Source organism: Rhinoderma darwinii, chromosome 12 (assembly GCF_050947455.1).
Source record: "Rhinoderma darwinii isolate aRhiDar2 chromosome 12, aRhiDar2.hap1, whole genome shotgun sequence".
In the NCBI taxonomy this organism is placed as follows: Eukaryota; Metazoa; Chordata; class Amphibia; order Anura; family Rhinodermatidae; genus Rhinoderma; species Rhinoderma darwinii.
In genome coordinates, this window is record NC_134698.1 from 40,237,245 (window position 1) to 40,250,660 (window position 13,416).

Consider the following 13,416-nt stretch of genomic DNA (forward strand, 5'->3'; position numbering starts at 1 on the left):
AGCTGCTCTCCACTGTGGCCAAGAGATGAGGATCCTCAAAAGGGGAAACCCTCTAGCAACACAATGTTCCCTAATAGGGTATATGAAAAGCGAATCTGTCAGCTTAATATGATGCTCTATGTAAGGGTAGAATATTACAGTTAAATGGGCCCGTACTCCTTGTAGCCAAAACATTTTGTACCCTTGGGCTAATAGGATCACTAAAATAATATGCCGGACTCATAGTTAGGAGTCCGTCACATTCGCGAGGGTAGTGCTCCCCCTGCCTTTAAGGCCAGTGATTGAGGGGCTGCTGTGCATGCATGTTTACCCAGGAGCTTGTCAGTCACCAGAGATATAAGCAGGGGGGGCGCTCCCCTACATCGCACTCATAACTAGGAGTCCGCCGTATTTTTTTAGCGATCCTATTAGACAAACTGCATTTTTTTTGTGCCGTTTTGGTTGCTGGGAGTATCGACCTGTAGCTGTAATATACTGACCTTACATAGGGCATAGATCTTTAAGGGATATCCCCACCCAGGGTTGCCTTCATTTATTTTGGCTATACAATAACTCTTCTAGGCATAATATTACCTGTTATATTGAATAGCATTATACTATTTGTGACAATGACAAGATATATGGCATGCTATAAATGTCTGGTTTTCTGTATGTCACTATGTTAGTAGCAGTAGCATGTTTTGTGTTATTACACTGTATTGCAGAATTTTCTTCATCTCATAGTGAAATGACCTATTTACATCATCCTATACCCAGATGATTTGAAAAAGGTCACGTCATATGACTGAAACGTTACAGAGCGAATTTGTGCATTGCAGAACGAATAAAACCGATTAAGTATTATAAGCGAATGACACATCATAAGGTACGTTCACAGGACTACAGCGGGGCACTTGTACAGCGACAGTGATGGAATGGTGTGGAATTTCTAAAGGGAAGTATATTGAAAATTGTGGTTTTCTCAGCATTTCAGACTGAATTAAAGGGGTTTTCCCAAAGTCAATATTTATCACCAATTCGCAGCATAAGTGATAAATATCTGATCGCGGGGGTCCAGCTGCTAGGACCCCCACCGATCAAGAGAACGGTCTTACTTTGTTGTCCCTGAGAACACCATAGGAATGGAGCGGTAGTGCGCATGCTCGGCCATCGCTCCATTCATTTCCACGGGGCTGCCGAGCGCTATCTTTGGCAACCCCATAGAAATGAATGGAGTGGTGGCCGCGCATGCGCACTTCCATTCCTATGGTGTCCACAGGAACAACACAATGTATCACCTTTCCTGTTGCCAGGTGATAAATATTGATTATGGGAAAACTTCGTAAAATATTTTTTTATCCCTGGAAAGTGTCATTAAATACAAGAAAAGATGCAATTATAATAACTGGGGGGCGGGGGGTACAGTTGTGGAGACTAAAAATAAAACCCATTCATCTTTGCAATGTGCTACTCCAAAAGACGTGAAAAACGCTGTCAGCGCAAGCATGCTGGAACGGCCAGTTCCGCAAACCAGTGACTTCTAGCAGTGATTACCTGATACGCTCTGTGCTGCGGCTTGTCACGTTATATCGTGTTTGTTCTCCGGTGATGTCACTGTCAGATCACGGAGATGCCGGAAGACACTCTCAAGCAGAAGGCGCAGCTTCGCCAATGACGTCACTACATAGGTCTCCTTCAGAAGGCGGCCGGAAGGAGGAGCGAAGTCACGTGACACAGGTTGCCTTTGTGACGTCAGTTCGCGAACCTCGCGCATGCGTCGTAACGCTGTCAAACGGGAGGCGGCGAACGAGGCCGGTTACCCAGCGTGCCCCACGGATTTACCGGGCCCGGGGGGGTGTTGAAACATGGCGGCCCACAGTGAAGGGATCAGACGAAGATTGTAGAACGGACAATTATTGTCTCTCTCAGGGGGTCGGGTTGTGAGGCCGTTCCTTACTCTTCAACCGGAGCTGATTCTTAACGTGATTTCACCAGGCAACTTTGACCTCCCACCCCGGACCCGGAGTCACCGGGGGTCTGGCACTAGATGGAGGATCTCCCGGTGGCTGGTGCAATGGCTGCTTCAATAAGGCCGCAGGTCGGGGGTCCTATACAGGCCCAAACACAGGGAGTCCCCTCAGAGCCGGGTTGTGAGCTTCCTGCTCGGCCGCCTCAGTACACCATCCCGGGGATTCTGCACTATATCCAGCATGAGTGGGCCCGCTTCGAGATGCAGAGAGCGCACTGGGAAGTGGAGAGGGCTGAGCTGCAGGTGAGAGAGCCGGGAGACTGCTGGACGAGGTCCGGCTCTAGGCCATAGAGGCGGCTGTTCTGTGTCACTCCAGGCAGTGCTGGAGTAAGGAGCAGCTCCAGGAGACGGCAGGAAGCTGGGCCCAGTCTGGTCACTCTGGAGGCCATCTTGGGTATTAGTGTGGCCTCTGTGCCGTGTCCCAGCTTCACCTCAGCCGGCTCTTGTAGACTTCTAATCCCGTGTATCATGTCTATGACCCCGGGCCTCTACATGTCACTACCTGTGAGGTGGGAGAGCCTTGTGTCAGGTCTTGGTGACCTTGGGCTTATTGCACCCTGTACCCCAAGGCTGCTGTATAAGGAGATGCCGCCACTATCCACTATAAATGTTCTGCCGAATAATTCAATTTAGGCTCCATAGAAATCTTGTGGCAGTTTCACGACCAATGAATGCACTTGTTTCTGTGTAGCAGGAAAGAAACTCTCTGGTTCTTCACTGTTTTATGATCGGATGTGAAGTTACCGAACTACTGGTCCCCAACCATCATTCGTGTGGCTACGTTCACACGAGCGTGACAGATTTACATGTGTGTGTTGCGTTATGCATCTGTGTGCGTTGCGGGTGGCAAGCACTTTTTTTTTTTCTTAATGTTATTGATGCGTGTAACACGGACTGCACACGGACTTCCATCCGTGTGCTGTCTGGTTTTCACGCACCTATTGAAAATGCACCAATATAGGACACCCGGTGAGTTTCACGCAGCAAACTCGATGCGTGGAAACTTTCGCATGTGGGAATGCCCCTGTTGAAATCGATGGGGCCTTGTGCTTTGCGTTATTTCAAGATTCACGTTCGTGTGACTGGGCCCTTAGTGTATAGAATAATAGTGAGTAATAAGGATGAAGCATGGGCTGACACATCCGGGAATGACTCACTTGTTGCCAAGTAGATTAGGTCACAAGTGCCGTAAACTCCTTCCACTAAGTAGTAACTGCATCAAAATGTAAAACTGTAAATGTAACTTTATTACTTTGTTTACAAGACTTGTCTGAATGTGATCAGTCACTTCTCAAGGAGATATAGCAAAATGTACGGCCAGATTCACACAGCAGATTTAATGCATTTAAAGAGGCTCCGTCACCACATTATAAGTGGCCTATATTGTACATGATGTGATCGGCGCTGTAATGTAGATTACAGCAGTGTTTTTTTAGTTAGAAAAACAATAATTTTTGACGGAGTTATGACCTATTTTAGATTTATGCTAAGGAGTTTCTCAATGGACAACTGGGCGTGTTTTACTATATGGCCAAGTGGGCATTGTGGAGAGAAGTGTATGACGCTGACCAATCAGTGACCAATCAGCGTCATACACTTCTCTCCATTCATTTACACAGCACATAGTGATCTTATTACATTACTATGTGCAGCCACATACACACACATTAACGTTACTGCAGTGTCCGGACAGTGAATATACATTAACTCCAGCCAGGACATGTCTATTCACAATCCTGACACTACTGTAGCGTCTGTGTGATATTTACCGCAAGGCAAGCGTAATCTTGTTTTAAATTACAGGTTCCATCGTAATCTCTTGCCTTGCTGTAAATATCACACAAACGCTACAGAAGTGTCAGGATTGTGAATAGACATCACGTCCTGGCTGGAGGTAATGTATATTCACTGTCCGGACACTGCAGTAACGTTAATGTGTGTGTATGTGGCTGCACATAGTGATCTAGTTAAAGAGGCTCTGTCACCAGATTTTGCAACCCCTATCTGCTATTGCAGCAGATAGGCGCTGCAATGTAGATTACAGTAACGTTTTTATTTTTAAAAAACGAGCATTTTTGGCCAAGTTATGACCATTTTTGTAGTTATGCAAATGAGGCTTGCAAAAGTCCAAGTGGGCGTGTATTATGTGCGTACATCGGGGCGTTTTTAATACTTGTACTAGCTGGGCGCTGTGAAGAGAAGTAACATCCTCTTCTCTTCAGAACGCCCAGCTTGTGACAGTGCAGATCTGTGACGTCACTCACAGGTCCTGCATCGTGACGGCCACATCGGCACCAGAGGCTACAGTTGATTCTGCAGCAGCATCAGCGTTTGCAGGTAAGATCGACTTACCTGCAAACGCTGATGCTGCTGCAGAATCAACTGTAGCCTCTGGTGCCGATGTGGCCGTCACGATGCAGGACCTGTGAGTGACGTCACAGGTCTGCACTGTCAGAAGCTGGGCGTTCTGAAGAGAAGAGGATGTTACTTCTCTTCACAGCGCCCAGCTAGTACAAGTATTAAAAACGCCCCGATGTACGCACATAATACACGCCCACTTGGACTTTTACTTTAAACACGCCTACTTGGACTTTTGCAAGCCTCATTTGCATAATTACAAAAATGGTCATAACTTGGCCAAAAATGCTCGTTTTTTAAAAATAAAAACGTTACTGTAATCTACATTGCAGCGCCTATCTGCTGCAATAGCAGATAGGGGTTGCAAAATCTGGTGACAGAGCCTCTTTAAGATTACTATGTGCTGTGTAAATGGAGAGAAGTGTATGATGCTGATTGGTCAGTGTCATACACTTCTCTCCACGACGCCCACTTGGTCAAAAAGTAAAACACGCCCAGTTGTCCATTAAGAGACTCATTAGCATAAAGCTAAAATAGGTCATAACTCCGTCAAAAATTATCGTTTTTCTAAATAAAAAACACTGCTGTATTCTACATTACAGCGCCGATCACATCATGTACAATATAGGCCACTTATAATGTGGTCACAGAGCCTCTTTTAAGGTTGTTTTCTTTTTATAACTAAATCTGCATGGTTGGGAAAGTAAGTATTATTCTATTTCTTTCTTAGGCTAAGGCTGTGTTCACATCGGCGTTGCAACCGTTAAGGGGTTCCGTCTGAGCTTTCCATCGGGGGAACCCCTCAACGGAAAGGCAAATGTAAGCCTTAGCTTCCGTTTGCATCACCATTGATCCCCATGGTGACGGAAACTTTGCTAATGGTTTCCATCTGTCACTGTTGTGAAAGGGTTCTGTTGTTTTGACAGAATCAATAGCGCAGAATCGACTGGTCAACGGTGACAAACGGAAATCATTGGTAAAGTTTCCGTCACCATTGAGATTAAGGGTATGTTCACACGGCCAAATTTCAGACGTATACGAGGCGTATTATGCCTCGTTTTACGTCTGAAAATAGGGCTGCAATACGTCGGCAAACATCTGCCCATTCATTTGAATGGGTTTGCCGACGTACTGTGCAGACGACCTGTTATTTACGAGTCGTCGTTTGACAGCTGTCAAACGACGACCCGTAAATTTACTGCCTCGGCAAAGAAGTGCAGGGCACTTCTTTGCGACGTAATTTGAGCCGTTCTTCATTGAAATCAATGAAGCACGGCTCAAGGTTTACGAGCGTCTCAGACGCCTCGTAAATTACGAGGAGGAGCTTTTACGTGTGAAACGAGGCAGCTGTTAACAGTCTGTCTTTTCACACGTAACTGCCTCTCAGCGTGTGAACATACCCTAATGGTGATGCAAACGGAAGCTAAGGTTTCCATTTGCCTTTCCGTTGAGGGGTTCCCAAGCACGGAAAGCTCAGACGGAACCCTTCAACGGAAAGCAACGCTGATGTGAACAGGCCCCAAGTTCACACTTGCGTTGTATAATCCGTTACTCTGATCTGTTTTTATATTAAAACAAGGCCCCATTCAAATCGTGTTTGTGCTATCCGTCGAGCATATACGTTTTTTAATAAAAATGTTGCCCGTTGTAAACAGAAAATGGTACACGTTTGTATACGTTTTCATCTGTTTTTTTTATAGCGTGTTTGCTCATACGTCGGTTAACGTTTCTGTCCGTTTTTTTACCCCCAAAAAGTGTGGTGTTTTTTTTTAAGTGAACACTGATGGGAACAAAAATTAAAAACAGATTTACTATATATAAACGGATACAAACGTATAACATTACGTTTGTATACGTCGTCCATTGAGATCAATGCTAAAAAAACCTTTACATCGCGTATACATTTTAAAAAAAAATACAGAATAGCGTAGTAGGCTATGCTTTTCAGTACTTGAAAAAAAAAGTATCCCAACATAAACCATGACAAACCTAGACCAAACGGATGCTATTTTGGTCTACGTTTGACCCATTATATTCTATGTATACACCGAGCTATACGTTCTCAAAACTTTTTTTAGTGTTTAAAAATGTATATGCCCGGCAGGTAGCACAAACGTGATGTGAATGGGGCCTAACTGACAAAAACGGATGCATTAAAAATCCCATTGAAATTAATGGGATTTTTAATTGCATCCGTTTGCTTCCGTTATATAAGGCTTAGTTTACATATCCATTAGGGCTCTATTCTGACGTTCCGTTTGAGCTTTCCATCAGAATGGAGCCCTCACTGACACAAACGTAAATCATAGGTTTCTGTTTCAATCACCATTGATTTCAATGGTGACGGATCCGGTGCTAATGGTTTCTGTTTGTCTCCATTGTGCAAGGGTTCCGTCGTTTTGACGGGATGAATACCGTAGTCGGCTACGCTATTGATTCCGTCAAAACGACGGAACCCTTGCACAACTGAGACAAACGAGAAACCATTGGCACTGGATCCGTCACCGTTAAATTCAATGGTGATGGAAACGGAATCCTATGTTTTCCGTTTGTGTCAATGGAGACCTGATGCAGATGTGAACGAAGCCTTAGGCTACGTTCACATCTGCGTCAGGACTCTGTTCCGACTTTCTGTCGGAGCTTTCCGTCGAAACTGCCCCGACTGACACGAATGGAAACCATAGGTTTCCGTTTCCATCACCGTTGATTTCAGTGGTGACAGATCCTGTGCCAATGGTTTCCGTTTGTCTCCGTTGTGCAAGGATTCCGTCGTTTTGACAGAATCAATAGTGTAGTCTACTACGGTATTCATCCCGTCAAAACGACGGAACCCTCGCACAACGGAAACAAACTGAACATAGCCTTAGTCGTCCGTTTGTTTTTCTTTTAAGGATTTAAAGTGCAGAGTACAGGACTTTTTTTTTTTTCTCCGTTCAAAAAAAACGGATGTATAACTGATCGGTTATTTTTAACAATGTAAAACTAATACTAAGCGAGCGGATTGTAATCAGTTTGCATCAGTTTTTTTCATCAGTTAATAGAAGTTTTTTTTTCTTGCTCTGCCCATTTGCAGACTGCATTTTGCAAATCAATTAAAATTCTATTGACAGGAAAACACCACTAGAGATAGGAAGAAACTGGAAGTGACCCCCAGCAGACATTCTATTGCCGTTTTGGGGCTGTATCTACATAAAGTTTGGTGAGAGAATATTTTTTTTTAGCTTTGTCATAATTGATGAATTAAAGGCCCCCAAGGGAAAAATAATTCTAGCAGCAGACTAACAACTAAACAAAAAAGGGTGCCAAAAAAAAAGATCCATTATCAATTGAATAAAACGGATGCAAACGGATGCTTCTTGTCCGTTGTTTTGACGGATGCATTAAACTAATCCTTTAACCACTTGCGGACCTCCCATAGACTATAAACGTCCGGACGGACCGCAATTAACTCTGCAGGGCCGTTCTAGAACGTCCTCCAGAGTTAATACTTTTTTTCCGCTCTGTGGTGGCATTTAGCTCCGTGATCCAGCTGTCTCCAGACAGCTGACATCACGGAGCTCTGGGCATGTGATCATTGTGACAACCTGCTCAGCGACACCCACCTCCCCCCTTGCTCCATCCGAACGAACTGGCAGGGAGGGAGAATAAAAATAGTATGTAATAAAACACACACATTTTTTTTTTTTTTACCTCCAATAAATAGATTTCTACCTATAGTTTTAATAATATATATATATATATATATATTCAGGAGAAATAAATCTTGCAGCACTCCAACAGGATGAATGAAAAAAACTGTGATTTATTCAAGCCAACATACAGCGGTGCGACGTTTCAGTCCAACATTTTCATGCTTGAAAAAAGTCCTAATGTTGGACTGAAACGTCGCACCTCTGTATGTTGGCTTGAATAAATCACAGTTTTTTTCATTCATCCTGTTGGAGTGCTGCAAGATTTATTTCTCCTGAATATTGATTAAGTCCTAGGATCTGGACTGCTTGCTGGCACCTGTTCACATATGTAAGCTTTCTCTTACTGAGATTGAGTGCTGCTGCTTTCTCTGTTTGAATATATATATATATATATATATATATATATATATATATATATATATATATTGTACAGTTTTAGTCCCCATGAGCACGGCCGTAATTTTGATCCGCCATTACGGACTGTAATTGCGGATCAAAGTATGGACCCATTCTTTTCTATTTCCCACAGACACCTTCCCGTATATTTAAAGAGGATCTGTCACCAGATTATAAGTGCCCTGTCTCCTACATAATCTGATCGGCTCTGTAATGTAAATAACAAGTGTTTTTTATTTTGAAAAATGATCATTTTTGAGCAAGTTATGAGCAATTTTAGATTTATGCTAATTAGTTTCTTAACCCCTTCAGGACCAAGCTCATTTTGGCCTTCAGGACCAGACCCATTTTTTCAAATCTGACATATTTCACTTTATGTGGTAATAACTCCGGAATGCTTTTACCTATCAAAGCGATTCTGAGATTGTTTTCTCGTGAGACATCGGACTTTATGATAGTGGAAAAATTTGGTCTATAAATTCAATATTTATCAGTGAAAAACACCAAAATGTTGTGAAAAATTTCAAAAATTAGCATTTTTGTAAATGTATCTGCTTGTAAGACAGGCAGTTTTACCACACAAAGTTGTTGCTAATTAACATCCCCCATATGTCTACTTTATATTTGCATCGTTTTTTGAACGTCCTTTTATTTTTCTATGACATCACAAGGCTTAGAACTTTAGCAGCAATTTCTCACATTTTCAAGAAAATTTCAAAAGGCGATTTTTACAGGGGCCAGTTCAGTTGTGAAGCGGCTTTTAGGGCCTTATATATTAGAAACCGCCAAAAAGTCACCCCATTTTAAAATCTTCACCCCTCAAAGTATTCAAAACAGCATTTAGAAAGTTTCTGAACCCTTTAAATATTTCACAGAAATTAAATCAACGTGGAGGTGAAATTTTCAAATTTCATTTTTTTTTTGCAGAAATTCATTTTTAATCTATTTTTTTTGTAACACAGAAGTTTTTACCAGAGAAACGCAACTCAATATCTATTGCCCAGATTCTGCAGTTTTTAGAAATACCCCACATGTGGCCCTAGTGTCCTAATGGACTGAAGCATCGGCCTCAGAAGCAAAGGAGCACCCAGTGGATTTTGGGCCTCCTTTTTATTAGAAAATATTTTAGGCACCATGTCAGGTTTGAAGGGCTCTTTCGGTGCTAAAACAGTGGAAATCCACCAAAAGTGACCCCATTTGGGAAACTACACCCCTTGAGGAAATTATCTAGGGGTCTAGTGAGCATTTTGAGCCCGCAGGTTTTTTGCAGAAATTATTGGAAGTAGGCCGTGAAAATTAAAATCTACATTCTTTCAAAGAAAATGTAGGTTTAGCTCATTTTTTTCTAATTTCCACAAGGACTAAAAGGAGAAAATGCACCACAACATTTGTAAAGCAATTTCTCCCGAGTAAAACAATACCCTGCATGCGGTAATAAACGGCTGTTTGGACACACGGCATGGCTTAAAAGGAAAAGTGCGCCATTTGGCTTTTGGAGCTCAAATTTAGCAGGAATGGTTTGCGGAGGCCATGTCGCATTTGCAAAGCCCCTAAGGGACCAAAACAGTGAAAACGCCAAAAAAATGACTCCATTGAGAAAACTACACCCCTTCAGGAATCCATCTAGGGGTGTAGTGAGCATTTTGACCCCACAGGTGTTTCATAGATTTTATTAGAATTGGGCAGTGAAAATAAAAAAAATCCTTTTTCTTCAATAAGACGCAGCTTTAGCTCCAAATTTTTAATTTTCTTAACAAATAAAGGAAAAAAAGAACCCTAACATTTGTAAAGCAACTTCTCTGGAGTATGGCAATACCCCACACGTGGTCATAAACTGCTGTTTAGACAGCAGTGTACAGATTTTGCTGCATTTGGTTTCTGGTCGCTATGTTGCATTTGCAAAGTCCCTGTGGAACCAAAACAGTGGATCCCCCCCAGAAGTGACCCCATTTTGGAAACAACACCCTCAAGGTATTCACCTAGGGGTGTAGTGAGCATGTTAACCCCACAGGTGTTTTGCAGAAATTCGTGTGCACACGATGTGGGAGAGTGAAAATGGGAATTTTTCCTTAGATACGCCAATATGTGGTGCCCGGCTTGTGCCACCATAACAAGACAGCTCTCCATTTTTATGCAGTGTTTCCCGGTTTTAGAAGCACCCTACGTGTGGCCCTAATCTTTTGCCTGGACATTCGACAGGGCTCAGGAGTGAAAGAGTACCGTGTAAAATTGAGGCCTAATTTGGCGACGTATAAAGTATTGGTTCACAATTGCAGAGGTTCAGATGTGAAATAAAAGAAACCCCTGAGAAGTGACCCCATTTTGGAAACTACACCCCTCAAGGCATTTATTAAGGGGTGTAGTGAGTATTTTCATCCCACGTGTCTTTTCCATAAATGATTGCGCTGCCGAAGGTACAAATTAAAATTTTGCCCTAGATATGCCAATTCATTGTCAAATATGTCGTGCCCAGCTTGTGCCACTGAGGACACACACCTCAAAAATTGTTAAAAGGGTTCTCCCGGCTTTGGCGATGCCAAATATGTGGACATAAACAGCTGTTTGGGCATGCTGTAGGGCTCAGATCGGTGGGAGCGCCATTTGGCTTTTGGAGCGTGGAATTTGCTTGGTAATAGTTTTGTTTGGAGTATCACTGGTGTTTCCGTTTATAATGTGGGGCATACGTGAGCTCGGAAGAGTACATCGGGGCAAAGTCAGGTGGTATAATAATAAGGTAAAAAATATAAGAAAATGATCCATAGATGTGTGTTACGCTGTGATCGATCCTTTCTGCACAGGCTGGTGTCGCACTGATAAATGGCGTCCTTTCTTATCCCCCTTTTGGTCCACACTCTGCACCTTTGCAGTTTGGGGAATTTTGCCGGGAAAGTGTTGTCCTAGTATAACACGGGCACCGTCGCTTCCAGCGGATATGTTTGGGCCCTCCCCTTCCTGGTTCCCTAATTTTAGTGCCTTGATACATCGCCTTTTGAAACGGAAGAAACGTTCCCCTCGGGCCGGCACAACTGCATATTTTTCTTTCCTGAATTATTGGAGCCTTAACTTATTTTATATTTTCATAGACGTAGTGGTATGAGGGCTCTTTTTTTTACGGGACATGCTGTAGCTTTTATTGGTACCATATTGGGGTACATGCAACTTTTTGATCACTTGTTATCCTTTTTTTGGGAGGCAAGGTGACAAAAAAACAGCAATTCTGCCATAGCTTGTTTTTTTTATATACAGCGTTCACCGTACGTTATAAACTACATGTTACCTTTATTCTGTGGGTCAGTACGATTCCGGCGATACCTAATTTATAGAACTTTTTTATAACTTTTTGCACAATAAAATTACTTTTGGAAAGAGAATGTATTTCTTCTGTCGCGATGTTGAGAGCCATAACTTTTACATTTTTCGTCGATGGAGCGGTGTGAGGGTTTGTTTTTTGCGAGACGAGGTATAGATTTTATAGGTACCGTTTTTGGATACATGCGACTTTTTGATCTCTTTTTATTTCAATTTTTGGAAGACGGTGACCAAAAAAACTAATTATGGCAGTGTTTTTGAGTTTTTTTACGGTGTTCACTGCGCTGGATAAATAACATAATATTTTTATAGTTTAGGTCGTTACGGTCGCAGCGATACCAAATATGTATGTCTTTATTTTTTTTTTCAATAATAAATGACTTGATAAGGGAAAAAGGGCGATTGTGTTTTGTGTTATTACTTGAAACTTTTATTGTATGTTTTACAACTTTTATTTTTACTTTTTTTACACTTTTTTTTTACACTTTTTTTTAGTCCCACTAGGGGACTTGAAGGTCCAACTGTTTGTTTGATGTTCTAATACATTGCACTACCTATGTAGTGCAATGTATTGGAACTGTCAGTTGTTCACTGACAGCAAGCCGATCAGGCTCCGCCTCTGGGCGGGGCCTAATCAGCTTACGTAATGGCAGACAGGAGTCCATTGTTAGGGCTCCTGTTGCCATAGTAGCAATCGCCAGCCTTGCCATCGCGTGGCAAGGCTGCCGATTTGCTACAAACCTCTAGGATGCAGCGATCACAATGGATCGCTGCATCGAAGGGGTTAATGCCAGAAATCGGCCCTGCCGACGACGGGGCATAGGAGGATTCCGTTACAGGCTGATCGGGAGATAAGTATTAGCCCTCCGATCGCCTTTGCAGCCACTGGCAACCCAGCGATCACGTTGCTGGGGTGCCGGTGGCTATAAACTCCTCACATGCTGCGATCTCTATTGAACGCAGCATGTGAGGGGTTAATCGGCCGGATCGGATGCTAGTTCCGGTCCTGGCCGATACCTCAGGGTGACAGCTGTAACATACAGCTGTCACCCGGCGGTGATGTCGCTGGCTCAGCTCCTGAGCCAGCTTCATCTCCATGACGTACAGTTACGTGAAAAGGCGGTAAGCCACCAGCTTTAATCATGTAAATGTACGTGATTGGGCGGGAAGGCGTTAATAGACAACTGGGCGTGTTTTTACTTTTTACCAACTGGGTGTTGTACAGAGGAGTGTATGAGGCTGACCAATCAGTGACCAATCAGCATCATACACTTCTCATTGTTCCAGCCCATTGCTATAGTGTGATTGTGCAGTGAAAGAAGCTGGGCTGGAACAATGAGAAGTGTATGACGCTGATTGGTCACTGATTGGTCAGCCTCATACACTCCTCTGTACAACACCCAGTTGGTAAAAAGTAAAAACACGCCCAGTTGTCTATTAAGAAACTCATTAGCATAAATCTAAAATTGCTCATAACTTGATCAAAAATGATCGTTTTTCAAAATAAAAACCACTTATCTACACTACAGCGCCAATCAGATTATGTAGGAGACAGGGCACTTATAATCTGCTGACAGATCCTCTTTAAGGGAAGGTATCTGGGCCGTAGAAATGACCCGCAAAAAAAGACGTTCTATTTTTATTTTATTTTAC

The 13,416-nt window shown here is 42.8% G+C and overlaps 1 protein-coding gene across 4 annotated transcripts in view; it reads left to right on the plus strand.

Annotated features, from left to right (window-relative positions):
* The first annotated feature begins 1,729 nt into the window (after positions 1-1,729).
* The window catches only part of STRN3 (striatin 3), a 200,768-nt gene continuing 189,081 nt past the window's right edge, over positions 1,730-13,416 (plus strand). For 3 of the 4 annotated variants that reach the window (XM_075844282.1, XM_075844283.1, XM_075844284.1), the window contains exon 1: positions 1,730-2,251. In XM_075844282.1, coding sequence (XP_075700397.1) covers positions 2,027-2,251 — 225 coding nt within the window. In that variant the 5' untranslated portion in view covers positions 1,730-2,026. Of the gene's footprint in view, positions 2,252-7,476; positions 7,566-13,416 lie in introns of all 4 variants that reach the window. The other variant, XM_075844285.1, reaches the window with a different exon arrangement.